This window comes from Fistularia commersonii, chromosome 7 (genome assembly GCF_037954325.1).
Source record: "Fistularia commersonii isolate RoL2024-O1a breed Wild chromosome 7, RoL_Fcom_v1.0, whole genome shotgun sequence".
In the NCBI taxonomy this organism is placed as follows: Eukaryota; Metazoa; Chordata; class Actinopteri; order Syngnathiformes; family Fistulariidae; genus Fistularia; species Fistularia commersonii.
In genome coordinates, this window is record NC_141290.1 from 18,583,010 (window position 1) to 18,602,115 (window position 19,106).

A 19,106-nucleotide genomic window follows, 5' to 3' on the forward strand; every position below is an offset into this window, starting at 1 on the left:
TAGGTCTATAAAAACAAAATGCAGCTCCCTCTGGCCTTCTCTGTTCTTCTCTATTAGCATTCTCAAAGTAAATACTGCATCTGTAGTACTCTTTCCAGGCATGAAGACGTACTGCTGTTCACAAATCCTGACTTCTGCTCTCAGTCTAGTTTCCACTACTCTTTCCCATAACTTCATTTTATGGCTCATCAACTTTATCGCTCTATAGTTGGGGCAATTCTGCATAAGCCCCTTATTTTTAAAAGTAGCCACCATCACACTTCATCTCCATTCTCACTCTCTAAGATCTTGTTGAATAATAGAGTCAGAAACTCTACCGCTGCCTCTCCTGGACACTTCCACACTTCCTCAGGTATATCATCAGGACCAACTGCCTTTCCACTCTTCATCCTCTTCAATGTCTTCCTCACTTAATTTTTACTAATTTCTACTTTGTGGTCTACAATAGTCACCTAATCTACCCTTGCCTCTCTTTCATTTTCCACATTCATCAGCTTTTCAAAGTACCCTTTCCATCTTCCCATCACTCTTCAAGCATCAGTCAATACATTTCCCTCTCTGTCCTTAATCACCCGGACCTGTTGTACATCCTTTCCATCTTTATCTCTCTGTTTCGCCAACCTGTATAAATCATTCTCACCCTCCTTACTGTCCAACCATTTTAAATGTCATCATACGTCCCTTGGTTTGCCTTTGCTACATCTATCTTACCCCTCATTGTATGTCTCTGAACTCCTGTCTGTTCTCTTCAGTCAGCTCAGTGTCCCACTTCTTCTTTGCTAACCTCTTTCTCTTTATATGCTCCTGCACTTCCTCATGCAGCCACCAAGTCTCCTTATCTACTTTCCTTCCAGACAACACCACCAAGTACTCTTCTACCTGTCTCACTGATGACACTAGCTGTTGTCCAATCATCTGGAAGCTCTCCCTGAACAACCAGTGCCTTTCTCAACTCCTCCCTAAAAACAATTCAACACTCCTGCCTTTTCATCTCTTTGTCCTCTTGATCTTCCTTGTCACCAGAGTCATCCTACAAACCACCATCTTATGCTGTTTGGCGACACTCTCACCTACAACTACTTTGCAGTCACTGATCTCTTTCAGATGTAGTCTACCTGCATGCTCCTTCCTCCACTCTTATAAGTTACCCTATGTACCTATTTTTTTCTGGAAAAAAAAAAAGTGTTCACTACAGCCATTTCCATCCTTTTTGAAATATTTACCATCATCTGTGCCTCTGCATCCCAGCCCAGTATACCAAATCTGCCCATCACTTCTACATGCCCTCTGCTTCCTTCACCAACATCCCCATTGGAGGCTGCACCAATTTCCACTCTGTCACCTCTGGGAATATTCTGCATCATTTCATCTAACTCATTCCAGAACTTCTCCTTCTCCTCAAATTTCTATCCCACCTACAGGGCAGAGCCACTAACAACATTGAGTATCACACCTTCAATTTCCAGTTTCAGACTCATAAGTCTATCTGACAGTATTTTCCCCTCCAGAATGTTACTAACAAACCCCTCCTTCAAGATAACTCCTACTCCTCTCCTCTTCTTTTCATTACCTTAATAGTACAACTTAAAGTCTGCTCCTAACCTTCTAGCCTCACAACCTCTCCACCTGGTCTCCTGGGCACACAGTATATCCACCTTCCTTCTCTGCAGCATGTCGACCAAATCTCTACCTTTTCCAGTCATCATCCCAATAGTCCCTACTCTCAGTCCCAAACTCTTGTCTTTCCTCTTCTCTCTCTGCTTCCGAACACACCTTCCTCCTCCCCCTAAGACCTACAGTAGCCCAGTTTCCATTGGTTCCCTGTAGTTCATCAGTGCCAATGGCAGCTGTTGATAACCCGGGCCTCGACCCATCCGGTATTGTTTGATTATGATGGTTCACATGTCTGGTTTTGGCAAAAGTTTTACGCCGGATGCCCTTCCTGACGTAACCCTCTGCATTTATACAGGCTTGGGACCGGCTCAGGGAGACACTGCCCCCCCAAGGATGGCTCGGGAGACACCGGACAGTACCGCCCTGAAGCTGCATTAGCATAAACCTAACCAAGTAGCTTTAATCCATTCATTGACCCAAATCATAATCAGTCCATCTTGTCGGACAACCAGTTTTGGGATTGTCATTCTGAAAGTGCTCCTTCAGGGTACAGCAACCTCAGCAAGCTTTAGACTTCCAGAATTATTTTTGCTACCAGTGGTAAGAATGTCCTTTAAAATCATGCCCTTTTGTGATGTGTTTGAATCTAAAGTACAAATAAATTATAATAATTAATAAATAACATAAAATATATATTTTTTAATATCAGATTGTTAGGAGAAAAAATGTCTGGTATACAATTACATATGCTGGCACATTAACCCGAAAACACCAAACAAGCTACTTAAACATGAGGAATAATTCTGTGAAAATTAGCATAATATCTAATTTTTTGATAAACAAACAAACAGAAAGAGAAACAAATGTCCTGCACCAGTCTACCATACTTCTCCACTTTCTCATGCAGTACAATACGTCTCTATCAGCATCCTGTCTTAGGCTGTTTCTCGATCTTTTCTTAAAAGGCACAATGCAGCACCCTGTGACCTTCCCTGCACTTCTTCATCAACATCCTTAAAGGAAACACTGCATCTGTCGTACTCTTTCTAGGAACGGAAGCCATACAGCTGCCATACAAAAGCTCTCCTCTACTCCCAGACTAGTTCCTATTTCTGATTCTTTAAACCTCCTTGTTTGGATCATCATTTTATCCCTGTATAGTTACAATCATTCTGCACATCTCCCTTATACTTTAGTACCATCACAGTTCTCCATTCCTCAGACATCCCCTCGCTCCCACTTGCACTTTATTTCGCTGGACTCATGTCTGCTCTCTTCAGTCCCCTCAGTGTCCCCCTTCTTCTTTGCTAAATGCTATATATACTCTTTCACTTTCTCATCCACCACCACGGCTCCTTATCTACTTTTCACCAAGTACTCTCCGATCGGTCTCCCTGATCACATTAGCTGTAGTTGTCCCGTCATCTGGAAGTCATCCACATGACCACCCAGAGCCTTTCTCAACTCCTTCCGAAAAACCATACAACACTCCTCTCTTTTCAGCTTCAACCACTTAAACCTCTGCTTTAGCATTGTTCTCTTCATTGTCACCAGATTCATCTTACAAACCACTCCCACTCACTACTACTTGTCGGTGACTGACCTCCTTCAGGTTACATAGTCAATACAAGATGTGGTCAACCTGCGTGCTCCTACCTCCCCACTTATAAGTTCCACTATGTTCCTGCCTCTTCTGGATACAAGTATTCACTACAGCCTTTTTGATCCTTTTGGCGAAGTATACCCCCATTTGTCTTCTGTGATCCTATCTAGGATACCAAACCTGCCTCTATAACCTGGACCAACATGTCCATTGAAGCCTGCACCACTTAGCACTCTGACCTCTGCTGTATTTTGTAACACTTCATCTAACTTTCTCCAGAATTTTTTCTTTTCTTCCAAAGTACATCCCACCTGTTGGGCATAAGCGCTAACAACATTGAGCATTGCACCTTCAGAAACACTGCCCGGAGGAAATCATGTAGCTTCAGTTTCGAGCTTCAGAATCATAACTGTATCTGACACTCTTTTCACCTCCAGAATATTTCCGATGAACTCCTCCATCAAGATAACTCGTACTTTATTTCTCTTCATCAGAACCAGAATTAGACTCAGAATTTCTTGAATTGCAATATATAATGTACACAGGAATTTGATATGATATGAAAGTGTCTTATGGCAGAAAATTTAAGATAAGAATTATCTGTTATAATCATACTAATACCACGTTAGAGCAACTTAATTCCTCTTCCTAAGCTTCTAGCATTGCTTTCTATTCACCTGGTCTCTGGGACACCCCGTGTATCAACCTTCTTTCTCTTCATCTTATCAACCAACTCTCGATGTTCCTGACAAGTCCCTTCACTCAGTCCCTCTTTCATGTCCTCATCCTCCATTCATCTCTCGCGTCTCTCAATCCCTCCTCTTTGCTCTCCTTTTTTTTCAACTTCCCACCTCCCTGCTCCACTCATTACCTCCCAGGGGTGTTTCTTCTCTGGCTTGCCTGGCCAGCTTTTAACTGCTGGAAATGGGGAATATTCTCCTTGGCATTTTAGTGAAGCAATGCTTTGTGATGACCCGACTGTGGCATCGTGTTCCTCCCCGGGCGAGGAGCTAAATTACAGCAACCTTCACATCCCGCCGAAGAGCATTCCAGAGAAAATTGTCTCTCTTTGGAGGAGAAAAAAAAGAAAGGTAACTCTATTTGGTCCTGCAATAACAGTGTGATGAAGCCTAAGGGATGATTCAACCCCTTTATTCCGGCTAAATAGTTTCCCTAAAATAATAAAAATAAAATAAAGTATTGATAATCAGAACATATATATTTCTCTTACACTGGAAATGTTTTGATCTTTATGAACTCACCTTCACTTTTCATCCTTTTCCGTAAATCCCTAAATATAACATACGTGTAATTTAGCAGAAAATGAATGGCTTCATAAATTATATATGATAAAATGCACAAATGATGATAATAATGATGATGATGATAGCAATAATCTAAAACGAAGAATATGTAAAATACTTTAATTTTAGGTTTGAATTTCAAAGAGAGAAAGTAAGATTTTTGATGATCCAACTTGTTCTTTTTTTTTGTTTTGGTTTTCAGAGATTGAAAAAATCCCCCAAATCCAGCAAGGAACAGTTATATCACTGGAGTAACCTGAACAAAACTGGGGGCCAAACTATACTGCAATCTTCACACCTGACTGGAAGAGATGGAGGATCAGATTATTGCAGGCAGGGAACTGATAGGATAATTGATACTATTATGAACCAACAAGCAACATCTTGAGGTTCATTAAAAAAGGAATGGCAATCAGGCAATGACAGGAAGTAAAGCAAACCCAAAACTGAGTACCTAAGTAAAACAGGCAGTCAGAAGAAACCGAGACAAGAGTCTATTATAATTCAATATAATGTAATAGAAAACAAAATGTAGAAATAGCAACAGAACAAATACATACAAATACAAAAAGGAAAAATATAAAAGAAGAAAAACAATCTGGAATACACAGAAACATTTACCAGCTGAAAGTCTAAAGGTAGAGACTGAGAATTACATTACTTACAAAATGAATAAAATGAAGTCCGTAACACTTGAAAGATACAATGATGCCATTTACATTGCACAAAAGTGCACGGACACATGCACACATGCACACACCCACGGGAGGCTAGTCTGACTGTCGAGGTAATGATTTCACCACATACTCATCCTGGCAATACAATCTAAATGATGATGGCTGTTGGTAGAAATGGGAAATAATGTTGATGATGTGCTGTGAAATGAAGCCTTGTGTGTGGCTGTGTGTGACTGTGTGTGCGTGTATGTGTATGTTGGTGCGTGTGAGTCAGAAACATGTGTGTCACACTGGATTTGCCATAGGAGAAAATGACAGCTCACTCAGGTTAGGGAGAGACATGATATGGGTGAGGATGATGAAATCTCTGACACTGTATTGCAAATGTGTGTTTGTGTATGTTTGTGTGTGTGTGTGCATAAAACTATAAAATGTGCACAGTAGTTGAAATAATGCAGCCTAAGATTGCACAGGCCAGTGTCTTCCTGAGCCGGCCCCAGCCCGGATAAATGCAGAAGGTTGTGTCGGGAAGGGCATTCAGTGGAAAACCTGTGCCAAAACCAAATATGATAATTGAACCGTAGAATCTCATACCAGATCAGTTGGGGTCCGGGGTTAACAATGACCGACATAGGTGTTGATAACCTGCAGGGTTCCATTTAAAATTGGGCTACTTTGGGTCCAGGAAGAAGAGGAAGCTATGTATGGAAGCAGAGAGAGAGGAGGACAGGCAATTCTGGGACTGAGTATAGGGACTTTGACTATTGGGATGATGACAGGAAAAGGTGCGAGTGGGTTGAAATAATGCAGAGAAGGAAGGTGGAAATAATTTGTGTCCAAGAGACCAGGTGGAAAGTTACTAAGGCTAAAAGCTTAGGAGCAGATTTTAAGTTGTACTATCATGGTACTGACAGAAACACAAATGGTGGAATTATCTTGAAGGAGGAGTTTATGTGGAATGTTCTGGAATGTTCTAAAACTGGATATTGAAGGTGTGATGCTCTATATCAGCGGTCGGGAACCTATGGCTCGCAAGCCATATATGGCTCTTCTGGTGATGGCATATGGCCTTCAGACAATTTTGAGTTGAAAAATAAAAATCGGTTTGGAACTGATTTTAAAATACTTGTGATATTTCTTCATAATACTGTGTCAAGTAAACAGAAATTAGTTTGGATCAGGAACCAACGGCGTCTGAGCATGTCCGTGTCATTGCAAAGGTGTGGAAATCAATTTTATCAGATAGCCAACTAATACATCCGTGTCAACCCTTATAATTGAAAAGATGGCGAAAAGAAAAAAAAGACGACGATTACAGTGCATTCCAGCTGCGTGGACAGAGGAATTGCATTTACATTTGGATCTGCGCTATGTCAAATATCCAATGATAAAATTGCATCGATGAAATGGCCAAATAAAAGCGGAACAAATCCATGCAGCACCAGAGGTTGCATTAAAAGTAAGTCATATTTGATTCATAATACGTTAAACATACTATATGGCTCCCAATAAAATATATCTAGAAATATTTGGCTTTTATGGCGCTCCCAGTCAAAAAGGTTCCTGACTACCACTCTATGTTGTGTGTGGCTATGCCCTGTAGGTAGGATGTGACCTGCCCTGTGTAGGAACACAGAGGGACTGATGGTGGTAGACTTTACAAAAACAATGGAAATGGCTATAGTGAACACACTAGAAAAAACATAGGGTAACTTACAAGACCAGAAGTAGGAGAGCGCAGGAAGACTACATCTTGTATAGATGAGGTAGCCTGACAGAGATCAGTGACTGCAAAGGAGTTGTAGGTGAGAGTGTAGCCATACAGCATCGGATGGTGGATTGTAGGATGACTCTGGTGACAAGAAAGATCAAGAGGACAAAGGCAGAGTAGTGGACAAACACCACTTGTTTGCAGTGATGATGGACAGGCTGGCAGATGAGGTTCGACAGGAATTTCCATGGGCCATGATATGTGCAGTTGACATTATGATCTATAGTTGGAGCAGGGAACAGGTTGAAGAAAATCTTCAGAGTTGGAGGTATGCTGGATGCTGGAATTGGACCTATCAGGCAGGGGATCTAGAGGAAGACCTGAGAGAAATATACTGCTCAAAAAAATAAAGGGAACACTTGAACAACACAATGTAACTCCAAGGCAATCACACTTCTGTGAAATCATAATGTACACTCAGGAAGCAACACAGATTCATTTTGACTTGTTTTAGGGACATTACATCAAAGTTGGATCAGCCTGGAGTTTGTTTTTACGCTTTAATTTTGAGTGTGATTCTTATCCAGACCTCCATGGGTTGATACAATTGATTTCCATTGATCATTTTTGTGTGATTTTGTTGTCAGCACATTCAACTGTGTAAAGAGCAAAGTATTTCATAAGAATATTTCATTCATTTAGATCTAGGATGTGTTTTTTAAGTGTCCCCTTTATTTTTTTGAGCAGTGTAGTAGAAGTAGTAGAAATAACTAATTCACAGTAGTAGAAATCACATTAGTTTCCCTTTTGAAATTCTGGTCACAACGGAGCTTTGGATTTGCAAAGAACATTTGGCTAAATAAAACCGGATCTGTCAAAACTTTCAGTGAACTTACCGCGACAAGACATGAATATCAGTGACAAATATTGCACATCCACTATTGCAGATCGTTTTAAATCCCCACATGCGATCAGGGATCTCTTTTTAAGGACAGATTCTAAATCACCCTGCTGACCTCCTCAAGGGGGGACATTTTATTCTTTGTTCTGAACAAGAGCAGTGATTTTTGGCTCCTATGATGGCAGTGCAATTCGAACACACTGGTGAAGAAGTGCTATCAGAGAGGGACTGTAAATTGCTACTTTTCATTGAGTTCATGCTATAAAGCTTGATTCACATGCTTACGTTGATCAAAACATACTGACCACATGGATGGCTATCTTTCGAATGTTAGGAAGTTGATGCTTGTTAACATCACTCCAAAACTTCACAGGTCTGTCTGTATGAATCTCTTGTGCTCTACATGCAGATGACTGTATGTCCACAAACTCCAACATGACTTTCCTTTGTCTATGGAGGGGAAAACCTCTTTTGCTCTGGTGGATGAGCCCCTTGCTGTAGCAACAGTGAATGGATCTCTGACAAAGCCCCTTACATCTGTGGGCAGATCAAGGCCATCCAGACGATTAGCAGAGTTCTCTTTTCACTTCACGATGAAATCTATCATCACATTGGTTATATGCGGTGGCGATGAGATGCTTTTGCAGAGTGTGGGAAAATGAAGCAATCTGCTCAAGTCAGCCCTGAAAAGGTCAAACTGACTTAGGCACATCTGTTCACCAAGATCGATCACGGTTTTTGTCTCAGTCATTCAGGTATTTGACTATGTCAACCAGAAAGAAGATATTGGCTATGAAGTTGTCATGCAGACTGCAGTTCATTTGTGTTTCCATTTTATTTTTCTTAATCTCCTTTCAGGGTTCACAGAACCTCATAGATTTGCATTTGGACAGCCACCTGATGCCATTGTCCAAATGCATGTCGTGGTGCTCGGCAGAATTTTCTAACAGTAGCTTGCAGTAAAAGTGACGTTGATGAACAAATAAAGGGAATTCTAGCCATCCCTCTGTCCACTATTGTTTTAAGTCCCCTGCCAAGTTTTGCACACAGTTCTGTCCAATGGACAATGTGGTGTAATTATGTTATCTGAGAGGTAATGGTGCACAAATGACGAGGCAATCCATCTACTTTACACAACATCTCTGGTATCTCTGGTAGTCTCAAAGACTATCTCACCAATTGTTTGTCCTTCCAATGGCAATAAGCCAAGCAGTTTCTCTGAAGCATTTGCCGAATCCTCAAAAAACGAAAGAAAAACCATTGCTAAGAAAACTACATCAGGTGTCTTTTGCTCAGTTAAGTTAAGTTAAGTTTCAAATACTAGTGTAGGTAGAATTTCAATACAGCAGATGTTTGACATGTATAACATGGGTACATTTTTAATAGCACCTGTCACACTTATTTACATTTTCTTGCCATTTATGACTTCATTGAAAACTGCCAGCATACATTTTTAATAGTTTCAAATTCATAAATGGCATTTTCCTTTTTCTAATATCCTCAAAACACAGTAAGAAGCAGCCGGGACTCTAGAGCTGTGTGTGCCTGCTCCATAGTGGTACAGTTCCAGCTGTAGGATACAATTTTTTGAAATTTCCCCACTGTGTGACGATCAAAGTTGCATTCTATTCTATTCTATTCTATTCTATCAAATACTGCACTTTTACCAAGCTCCCCAGGGATCCCTTGCGGGCAATTCATCAGGAATGTCTGGTGTTTCTCAGAGTGGTGCCTCCAGACATTGTAATCTCTGAGTACCTCAATGCACGCTTAGCAAATCAGACATTGGTTTTGTATTTGAAGTGGAGAGTAGATTGAACAAGTATTTGTCAGTCGGGGCAGGGTTAAACTAACAGTTTTCATTTTCAATTTTACATTTCAGAGATGAAGAGGACATATTGTAGGCTTTGTATCTTGTCACTACTAATTGCTGGTTGACTGTTAATAGGCTAGTTGCATTTAAAGTGTGTAATAATAGTATAGGGCCTACATCATTAGAGTCTGAAACTGTTGTAAACATAACATAGATCAAAACTTCTACATTGTAGAATGCTGCAAAATATGTTGCTCAATGCTTATTTGGCTGGATAGCAGGCTGGGCCACTTGGAGATTAGTTCTGGGCCATATGTCGCCTGCAGGCTGGCAATCGAACAGCCCTGCTTTTGTGGAACCTTTCCTCAGGCTCTCATATTCACTTGGGGACAATAACGATTCATTAGAATTATTTATCAATATACATTTTGCAATAGTACGCAAGCATATACATACAAGTGAATGCACATTTTTAAAATTGTATCAAGTATTACTTAAGTATTGATCATTTTGCACTAGTCTTCCACAGCAAAAAGGAAGCAAGCATCAGGTATTTTCTTCTCCCCTCTTCCTCTGTTCTCATTCAGATCTTGGCTCATCAGGGTGACCGGCCCTCTGGTTTGCAACAAAAGTGCAGCCTTAGATGATGTTTGTCTGATTTAAAATTCCATCTTAGTGACACGGCATGAAAAGTCCTCTCCTTCTTCTTCATTGATAAGAGACTACGTCATTTTGTCTTCTCTCAAAGCCCTTTGACGATACAAAATGCTTTGCAGAGTCCTAAGAGGCCTCTGATGTTGGATTCCCTCTGCTATTCCATGTGTGTGTGTCTGTGAGTGTGTGTGTGTGTGTGTGTTTTAGTGGGTGTGTGAGTGTGGGTTAAGACAACATTCCCACATCTGTCTTTGTAAGTTTGTGTGAAAAAGTCTTCCTTTCTCATGCCAGGTTTTCTTTTTTGTTTTTTGCTCAATTCCTCTTTGGATATATATTTTTTAAAATCTTTAAAAGCTCAAATCTAAATTATTAGCAATAATTATTTTGTAAATATCTTCTAATTTTCTCATCCTTGTTAGCTGAAGCACATTGGGTCATGGGGGTCCTGGAGCATATCCAGGCTACCATTGGTTGAGAGGCATGAGATGCATGAGAACCTGAAGGAAACCCACACAGACACAGGAAGAGCACGTAAACTTCACATGCAGGTTGAAATGTTTACATCTTGTAGCTTTGAAAACCTGGATAGAAGCAGTAGGTTTTGCTGCAGCAAACATGATTGTAACCAGATCAAACCATCAAAGGTTCAAAAAGATGAAGGCAGGAAAAAGAAAATCCTGAGAAAAACTAGGAAAATCAGATTTCCTGAAAAAGTGCAAACGCAGCACAATCGAAGTACGTAAGATTCGCTTCAGATCCCGAATAACCTCGTTACAACCAATCTGGGACACATTACATTAATAATCCTGTCAGAGACGGAAGATGTGCTACCTCCAAACCCCTTCTCCCCCACCATCCCCTGGATAATTTCATTTTCAGGGAGAGCAAATGGAATGGGTCCCATTTTCAAACTCATTACAAACTGTGCCCCAAACAGAGGTGAACAAAAGGAGAAAACAGAGTGAGGAAAGAGATGTGACAGATGAGAGACAAATTTGCAGGCCGACAGCAAAGACACAAAGCACCGGGACAGGCTTTGGGGTCACAACGACATCGGAAATGTAGCTGCTGCTGCTGGACAAGAAAAAATCTGGGCATCAACTATGAGGTTCTTGGCAAACTTTAGTTTCTCAAAAATGTAAAAAAAAAGTTGAGATGCATAGGCTGTTAAAAAAAAAAAAAAACGGTGATGTGACTGAGATCTGTTTTGTGTAGTTTGTGCTGATTTTTGCTGCTATTGTTAGTCAAAAGGTTACCGAAAGTTGTTTTTGCAGTTTTCGTTAAGGCACATGTTTTGAGAAAAAGCAAGTTTGGGGTTTTAGTCTTACTTGTCCAATATTTTTTTTCAGCCAGCTGGATGCATACGTGCATCTGTAAACCACAAAAAGTAAACCACAAAACCACAAAAAGAAAATACCTGAGGAAATAACTTATAAATTCTTCTGGCAAGGGGGAACAAGTACCCCAAGGCCCAGAGATTGACTGACAGCTGACCCATTCGGTTTGAACTTCATCCCTGACCAAAACAGTGAACCAGAAAATACAGAAAACTGTTACCGAGAATGAATGAATGAATGAATGTTTGGGCATTATTTTGGCATAAAAAAAAGCAAGAAGAAAACCTATAATAATATCTATAGTCCTCTATTGTTACTAAGCAACACACAGAAAGTATATTTATATTAGACTTTAGTCTAAATATTTGATGTCTCTGTTTGTTTAGACATCTAGTAATGCCCTGGTTCTACCTGAATATAAAAAGAAAGCTGCATACGTCAAAATAACAAAAAAAAACGTCAAAAGTCAATTGAGTTATTTAATCAGCCAGTTGCAACTGATGTGTAAGACAGTACATTGTAATTGCAAACCGAGAAAATAAAACATCTAAAGGAATAAATAATTAGAGGACTAGTTTTGAGGTAGCAAGCCCTTTTAATGCATGAACAAAAATAAATACAAATATTATGTTTGCTGTTTTCTCTTCTCTGTCACACGACACCCACTCTAGTGAAGGTACATAAAACAAAAAATAAAACTTTGAGGACTTTGTGGGCTTTTTTTTCCTAACCCTCCCCAACCAATCAATCAGCGATCTCCACAGAAGCCAACGGCCTCATCCTTTATTTAGCTGGTTGATTCCTGAGGAGCACATAAATATTCATGAGCTGCGATTAGCGTCGGCACCAAGGACAAGGCCTGTACCTCGGCATTATTACGATCAATCAGGAGCACTAAGGCGCTCCTTGGAGGGAAGCTGTCTGTCAGATCCACTTTGGGATCAGCTGACGCTCACGTAAAGAAAAGGTACGCTGTGAGCATACACAATGTATGCTCAAGATAAAAAAGATGATGTTTTTTTAAATCCGTAGTTCATAAATTACTATTATTATCAGGTACCCAGGTACGATAGCCCTCTCAAATGAAGACTGTCAACTGACATCCTGTGGAATTTTGAGTAACCATGGCAACAAAACTCCTCAAACATCACACGAAAAAAATGTCATTGATGTGAGCGAAGAATCGATCTGAAGGAGTCCTCCCAAAGCTCGTTACACAAGAGCCACAAATGTGGAATATAATAATATGATGTTGTGATTAACCATTCCAACAAAAATCATTCATTCATTGTCTATACAGTTTATTTTGCACACAGGGTTGCAATGACGCTGGAGTGAGTCCCAGGGTTTAACCTGAACCATTCAGCACTCAGTCAGTGGACCGTAGAAAGAGATATTAAACCATTCACTCTAAATTGTCTGTAGGTGTAAAAGGGAGTCTTCAGTGTACCTGCTGATTGTTTTTGGACTATAGGAGGTGGATGGAGGACTCAGGCAAGCAGGGACACGCAGAATCAATGGAAAAAAAAAACAGTTGGAACTGAACCAGGAACCACCCCGGTGCTCAGATCTGATTAATAACATGCATTCATAACAAACATTAAAAACATGCTTTCAAATTAGCTTTGCAGATACCGATTTGAAAAGTGGGTTTAAATTTAACACTTATTGACAATACTGGTGTTTTTCAACCTTTACAACATAATCAGTGACATTGTTTGACAAGTTGAACACAAAGCCTCATCTTTAACACATAGCATTTGATTACAAAGCTATATTAGGCAATTTTTAGGACAAAGGCATGGCGTTCCCCTCATATTCATCCCTTATGCTGTGAAATCGGGAAAAAACTCCAGATCTTTTTTAAGATTCCCTTTAAACAGATACGTACAAAGAAAGAGAGTGAACAGTATCACATTCAACATTTTGGTCCCTTTATTTTTACTTGAAACCACATTTCAAACAACTAAACAACCGATGCTTAATGGCGTCACCAGATCGAAACAACACATGGACAAATCATTTTCAAATAAGACAAAAGTACAGACGAGAAAAAAAAAAAAAAAAAACATAAACAAAAGCAACAAAATAAAGCAAATGAAATACACTCAACTGATAAATAAGCCTCGGCAAAATTAAGGGTAAACATTTCTATAATTATTATGTCATAAGAATTGCTGTCATCATTGTTATAGGTCCATGAATGAGTCTGAATGCACTCTGGCAAGAAATAAAGAGAGGGCTCAACATTTGGCAACAATGACCGATGCTCAGACCTTTTTCCCAGTGTGAACCTTGCGAACGTGGTCACCTCTCCAGATGAACACATGAATTGAACTGGCATGAATTGACAGACTGACCTAAATAATGGTATTATCCTGGCTTAAGAAATTATTATCTCTATTATTGTCCTTCCACAGGGGACCTACATTTGAAAACTCAGCTCTTGATCAGAAAGCTTCTGTTTGTGATATTCATCCCTACCCTCCACCCCCCGCCTACCACTTCCACCCTGTATGAGCACATCCCCGTAGAACCAAGCGAGTTCACAGGCTCTTTGGGAATATTTACAATTTAACACTGTGTTTGTGTCATTAATGTTGGAGGGGTTTGATTTTTAATATTGAAATTTAAATGAAATCTTGTTTTTTGTACAGGAAACTCAGTAACTATTTTCCATGTGAGAGCATGCAGCAGTTACTAATGCTGGTGCAGCTCTGACGAGTTCAACATTCTTACACCTTGTTCGACTATACATATTTCATGGTAATGTACAAAAGAGAAATTATTATGATCATTATAATAATTATTATTATTGTTACAATGGAACAAGCTGGTATTTCAAGAAAAAGCTCTACCCAAAGTGCTTGGGCAACTTTGCTCGTGGGATCCACACTGTCGAATGTTGTACTTGTAGGCGAAACCAATCTATTTTTTTTAATCTTTCATTACATACTTTTGTTGCCTGAAGTCACAGATTAGCAACAACAAGCAAACAAACAAATTATATATATATGACAAGTAATTACATGACAGTTATTTTTGTCAATGATTGATCTTATCATTTTTTCACCTAATCGATCAGTTGACCGAAAAAGAATCAAAAATAATGAAATACCACAAACAACATAGTGTTTCACACGCTAAAGAAGTTCAGCTTAAAGATTTGACAAATGTTAAAAGTAAATAAACTAATCAAAATAAAAACATGAATAGTTAGGTGGTGATTCATTGAAAAGTGGACAGCTAATTGACTGCTAAAGATGGAAGGTCACATGGGAAACAAACATGCAAACTAGCAAGTGCCCTGCATGAACCTTCCGCAAATACAGATAATTTGGTTGCCAATATTATCTTGATAAACTGAACTGTAGTAAAAAAAATGAAGACAGAGGCACATCCCATCCCTTAAGGTAGCAAGAGGAAGTGTAAACTTTAACCATACACACAAAATAAAAATGATAGCAGCTCTCTGTCAGAGAGCAGATAAGGACAGGATTTTTTTTTCCAAACACTTTTTTAAAACTCAGGTTGAGGAGAATTTGTATTTCTTCATATGTCTATGTAGTCTATGTAGATATTTATTTGTTCCCCTCTGCATAGATTTAAAACAAATTAGACTAGCTTGCTTGCCAAATAGACAACTGCTGACCTTGCTTAAAGATTATCAAGCAAGCAGCTAGCCAGGGGGTTTCTTCCAATAGCTAAGGAACTGGAAGGAACAACCTGACCTACAAATATATATATATAATATATAAAATCAAGGTTTTGGTTCAGCTGTTTTTTCTTTCTTTTTTTTTTTTGTGTGTGTGTGTGTGGGGGGGGGTAACTCCGAATGTAGAGTCCTGCTTCTTACCTTGAGCAGCACGTAACATACATCTATTATGATTTTTAAAATCCTGCAGTGTGAACTCTGCCTGTTCCTGTTCTATTTTTGTTTTCTAAAGGGACCTAGAACACCACAACTATCAGAGCTGTTTTAAGAACTCCCCCCAAAAAAACTCTAAGTAAATAAGCAAAAATGAATAAAATATTAAATTAAAATACCTGAAAACATGAATAAATGTATTAGCATTTGAATAATCCATGAATTACTTAATAAACAGAAAGAATAATATGTCATGTTCATTTGTCAAAAAAAAAAAAGAAATAAATAAAAAGATGTACCCATAAATCTCTCCACTCCGGAGCCCATTTTCATATTGTTCCATTTTCAGCCATTGCACCGCCGTTCTCTTGTAGATGGAGAGTTAACGAAAGTTAACGAAAGTTTCGCGTTTTGTGTTTAAACTCCCCCAGAGATCTGTATCCTCAGACAGGTTGAAAAGATTCTCAGGGGATCCCTATTTTTATGGTTACAATAGATGAATAAATAGGTTATTGGAGAGAGATGAGGAAAGCATCCTTGATTCTAAGAGCTGTTAACATCCTAAAAGAAAAGCAAGTGACTTGTCAGGTCAATTGTTACGCTTCTCCGTAAACACAGGTTTTCCTCTTCACCAACGTTTTCAATCTATTATCTGCTTATCCGTTCTTCTTCACGTTATTCTCAGTGTGTGAGGAGCAGTTGACAAATCCCTGGCTGAACAATGGAGATTTAATTTGTTCTATTTTGGCCATGTAATACACTCACCATTAGAAATGGATTTGGGGTTCCTTCTCTCTTGGATTTTTTTCTTCCATTCTTTTGTTGCTCACCTAACTGGGGGACATTGCTGATATCTGATGACATAGAATCCATTTTTTTTTTTTCTTTTGAATGTACAAAAGCCAAAATTCAATTAATAAAATAATTAAATCTGGAATGATAGCTACCTCAGCCCAAAAAATAACAAATTAAACTTTGTAAAAATAAATTAATATGAAAATAAGACAATTTTTTTTTTTAGATTCCTGTTACATGTATTGTAACTAGAGCTCCATAAGCTCAGTCCAAACAGTGTCAAATTGAAATCGAATAAGAATAATAAACAAAAAAAAACAAATACGTGATAAATAAATAAATAATAAAAATAACAAAATATAATCAATTCTTTGTAATTTCACAACACAACAGGCTGAAAATAGTTTTTGATAGTCTGATAGTGTTTGGAAATGATAACCTTTTGACACATCTTGGATGCGTCTGTTTGTTTGTTTGAGTGTGGCTGTCTAATCTTATATACAGCAAGGGTGGATGCACACTGTGTAATTTAGACCCAGCTTCCTGTAGTGTGTCTTGATTCCTCTAATTTAACTTTTAGGAGTGAATCCCTTTGTTATTTTCACTCTAAGTCTTTTTTTTTATTTAAAAATACATACTGACAGAGATGATGGAGAGGCACTGACGCTGAAAGAGCACAGATTTGTGTTTCATTTAAATTAACTTTGGACTGACTCAGCCATATTTCAGCTAATCTGGCCGAGGGATTATTTTGAATCCAAAGGATGTCAATGGCATCAAGGCATCACCCAGGAAACGAAACATACAAGAAATCATCCAGTTGTGCATCCAGCCTTCAGAGGGAGACAACATTCAAGGCATAGAATATAATATGTAAAAAGGAAATACTGTACAATAATCACATCACAGCTCAGCAGAGAGGATGGAGGGGGGACTTTGCGTTTCTTTTTTTTTTCAACATGTCATTTTCTGTTTTATTTTTTTCCAACAAATATTTGTTTTGTTTTTTGTTCTATTTTTTTTTTTTCTTTGTACAAGCATGAAAAGGTTTGGGTCTGACTGATGTTAACATCCACAGGAAAAACCACCAGGTCATGTGTTTGCAGCTCCTTCTTTTTCCTCTTTCAGTCATCTGTACAGGGTTGTGTGTTGTCACAGGCACACATATAAGATAAATGCCCTGCAAGCATGCCCTTTCTCCCCCCACACACACATGCACACAGGCACACACATACACACTCACACAAACACGCACACAGGCACGCTTCACCACAGGTTGGGCTGGTGCACCCCTGTGTTGTGTTGAGGGTGACAGGCAAGCAGCGCTGATGGTCAATCAGAAAAATTCAGTTTTTGGACAAGGGATGGATCAGAAGGAGCTGAGGGCCTCCAGGGCCACCTCGTAACAGAACTTGTACTGTTCCTGCAGAGGAAAAACAAACAAAAAAAGAAATCCAAGATAAGCAAATATTACACTCTTCACTGCTGCTGGCTGAACATCACTGGCACTTTCTGCTTGACAGTAATGTGGGAGTTTCTAACAATCACGCTCACCGACAAATCTGTGCATATTTAAACATAAAGATATGTATTGTCGGTTTACTTCAATGGAAATAAAACATTATATTCATTTTTTTTCTTTTTTTTGTGGCTTGAGCTTAGTTTCATTGAATTTCATTGAATTTGTCTGCTGGTGTTAATCCAATAATGATAATGTTTTTGCATTTTAATCATCATACAAATACGTTGCATGCAGTCATTCCTTTTTTTCTTACACCAACCAAACACCTGACCAATGTCGCCAATGTCTGATGGGTAGAGGTGCAACAATTACTCCTAAATTATGACAAAGGTACAGGGGAAACCTTAAAAGCAACACTCCATGGCAACTACATACATTCAAAAGACTTAACCTACCACGCAGTTAATCCTATTTCCGGGGTAATCAATACTTCAATTTAACAACACATTTGAATTTTAGAAACAATTCATTTGATGGGACACTTATTGGAGAGTGAAGAACAAATAGCAGACTGAATTACTTTTCCCCCCATCCAATCTAGAAGCTAACAAAGCTTTAGCTGCTTAGCTTGGGGAAATATTTTCAGTGCAGAGCCCATGGGAGGCACACGAATGTGAATGACAATTTTAAAGTTTGGCACTTGATGTGCAGCTAGAGACACGGACTAAACATCCGTGTTATAACCATACACATCTTCATGTGTATGGTGTCAGCAAAGAACATATATCAGGCAACAACCCATAACAGTAGTTTTGTGATGTCTATAGGTTTCTGTGCAAGAAGTGTCCATTTTATGTGGAGAAAAGGCACAATAAAATATTTAAATCTCCTTCCACAGTTTTGGCGTGTGATCACAACTGTCTGTCAATCAGCCGGGTCCTCACCATCGTCTCCACCATGTTGGTCTTGTTGTTCCTCAGTGTTTTGACGGTATGGAAAACATCTACAATGTTCTGCTGCTGAATCATCTCATTGATGCTGCAGATGGCACAGAATGTTCCAGAGCGCCCGCCGCCGGATCTGCAGAGTAGAGAGGAAGGAGAAAGAACTCCCTTGTTATCTCTATTTCAGAAAAAAAACAATGTCGTTGACATGGAGGTAGAGTTAAAAACATGAAAACACTTTATAGGAGCTTCTTTGATGCCCTGTTCCTTCTCCGCATCTATTGAAAACCAGAAACGTGCTTTTGCTCCTTTCGTAACATCAGAACTTTAAAATAGAATTAGAAAAAAAAAGTATACATATATATATATATATATATATATATATATATATATATATATATATATATATATATACTGTATTTA

The 19,106-nt window shown here is 38.9% G+C and overlaps 1 protein-coding gene across 9 annotated transcripts in view; it reads right to left on the reverse strand.

Moving 5' to 3' along the window:
• Window positions 1-17,218: 17,218 nt before the first annotated feature.
• The window catches only part of ptprt (protein tyrosine phosphatase receptor type T), a 293,148-nt gene continuing 291,260 nt past the window's right edge, over window positions 17,219-19,106 (reverse strand). For 6 of the 9 annotated variants that reach the window (XM_086150165.1, XM_086150164.1, XM_086150163.1 and 3 more), the window contains 2 exons: window positions 18,684-18,819; window positions 17,219-17,700 (listed from right to left, as the gene is read on the reverse strand). In XM_086150165.1, coding sequence (XP_086006291.1) covers window positions 17,647-17,700; window positions 18,684-18,819 — 190 coding nt within the window. In that variant the 3' untranslated portion in view covers window positions 17,219-17,646. The remainder of the gene's footprint in view (window positions 17,701-18,683; window positions 18,820-19,106) is intronic. The other 3 variants (XM_086150167.1, XM_086150166.1, XM_086150161.1) reach the window with 1 other exon arrangement.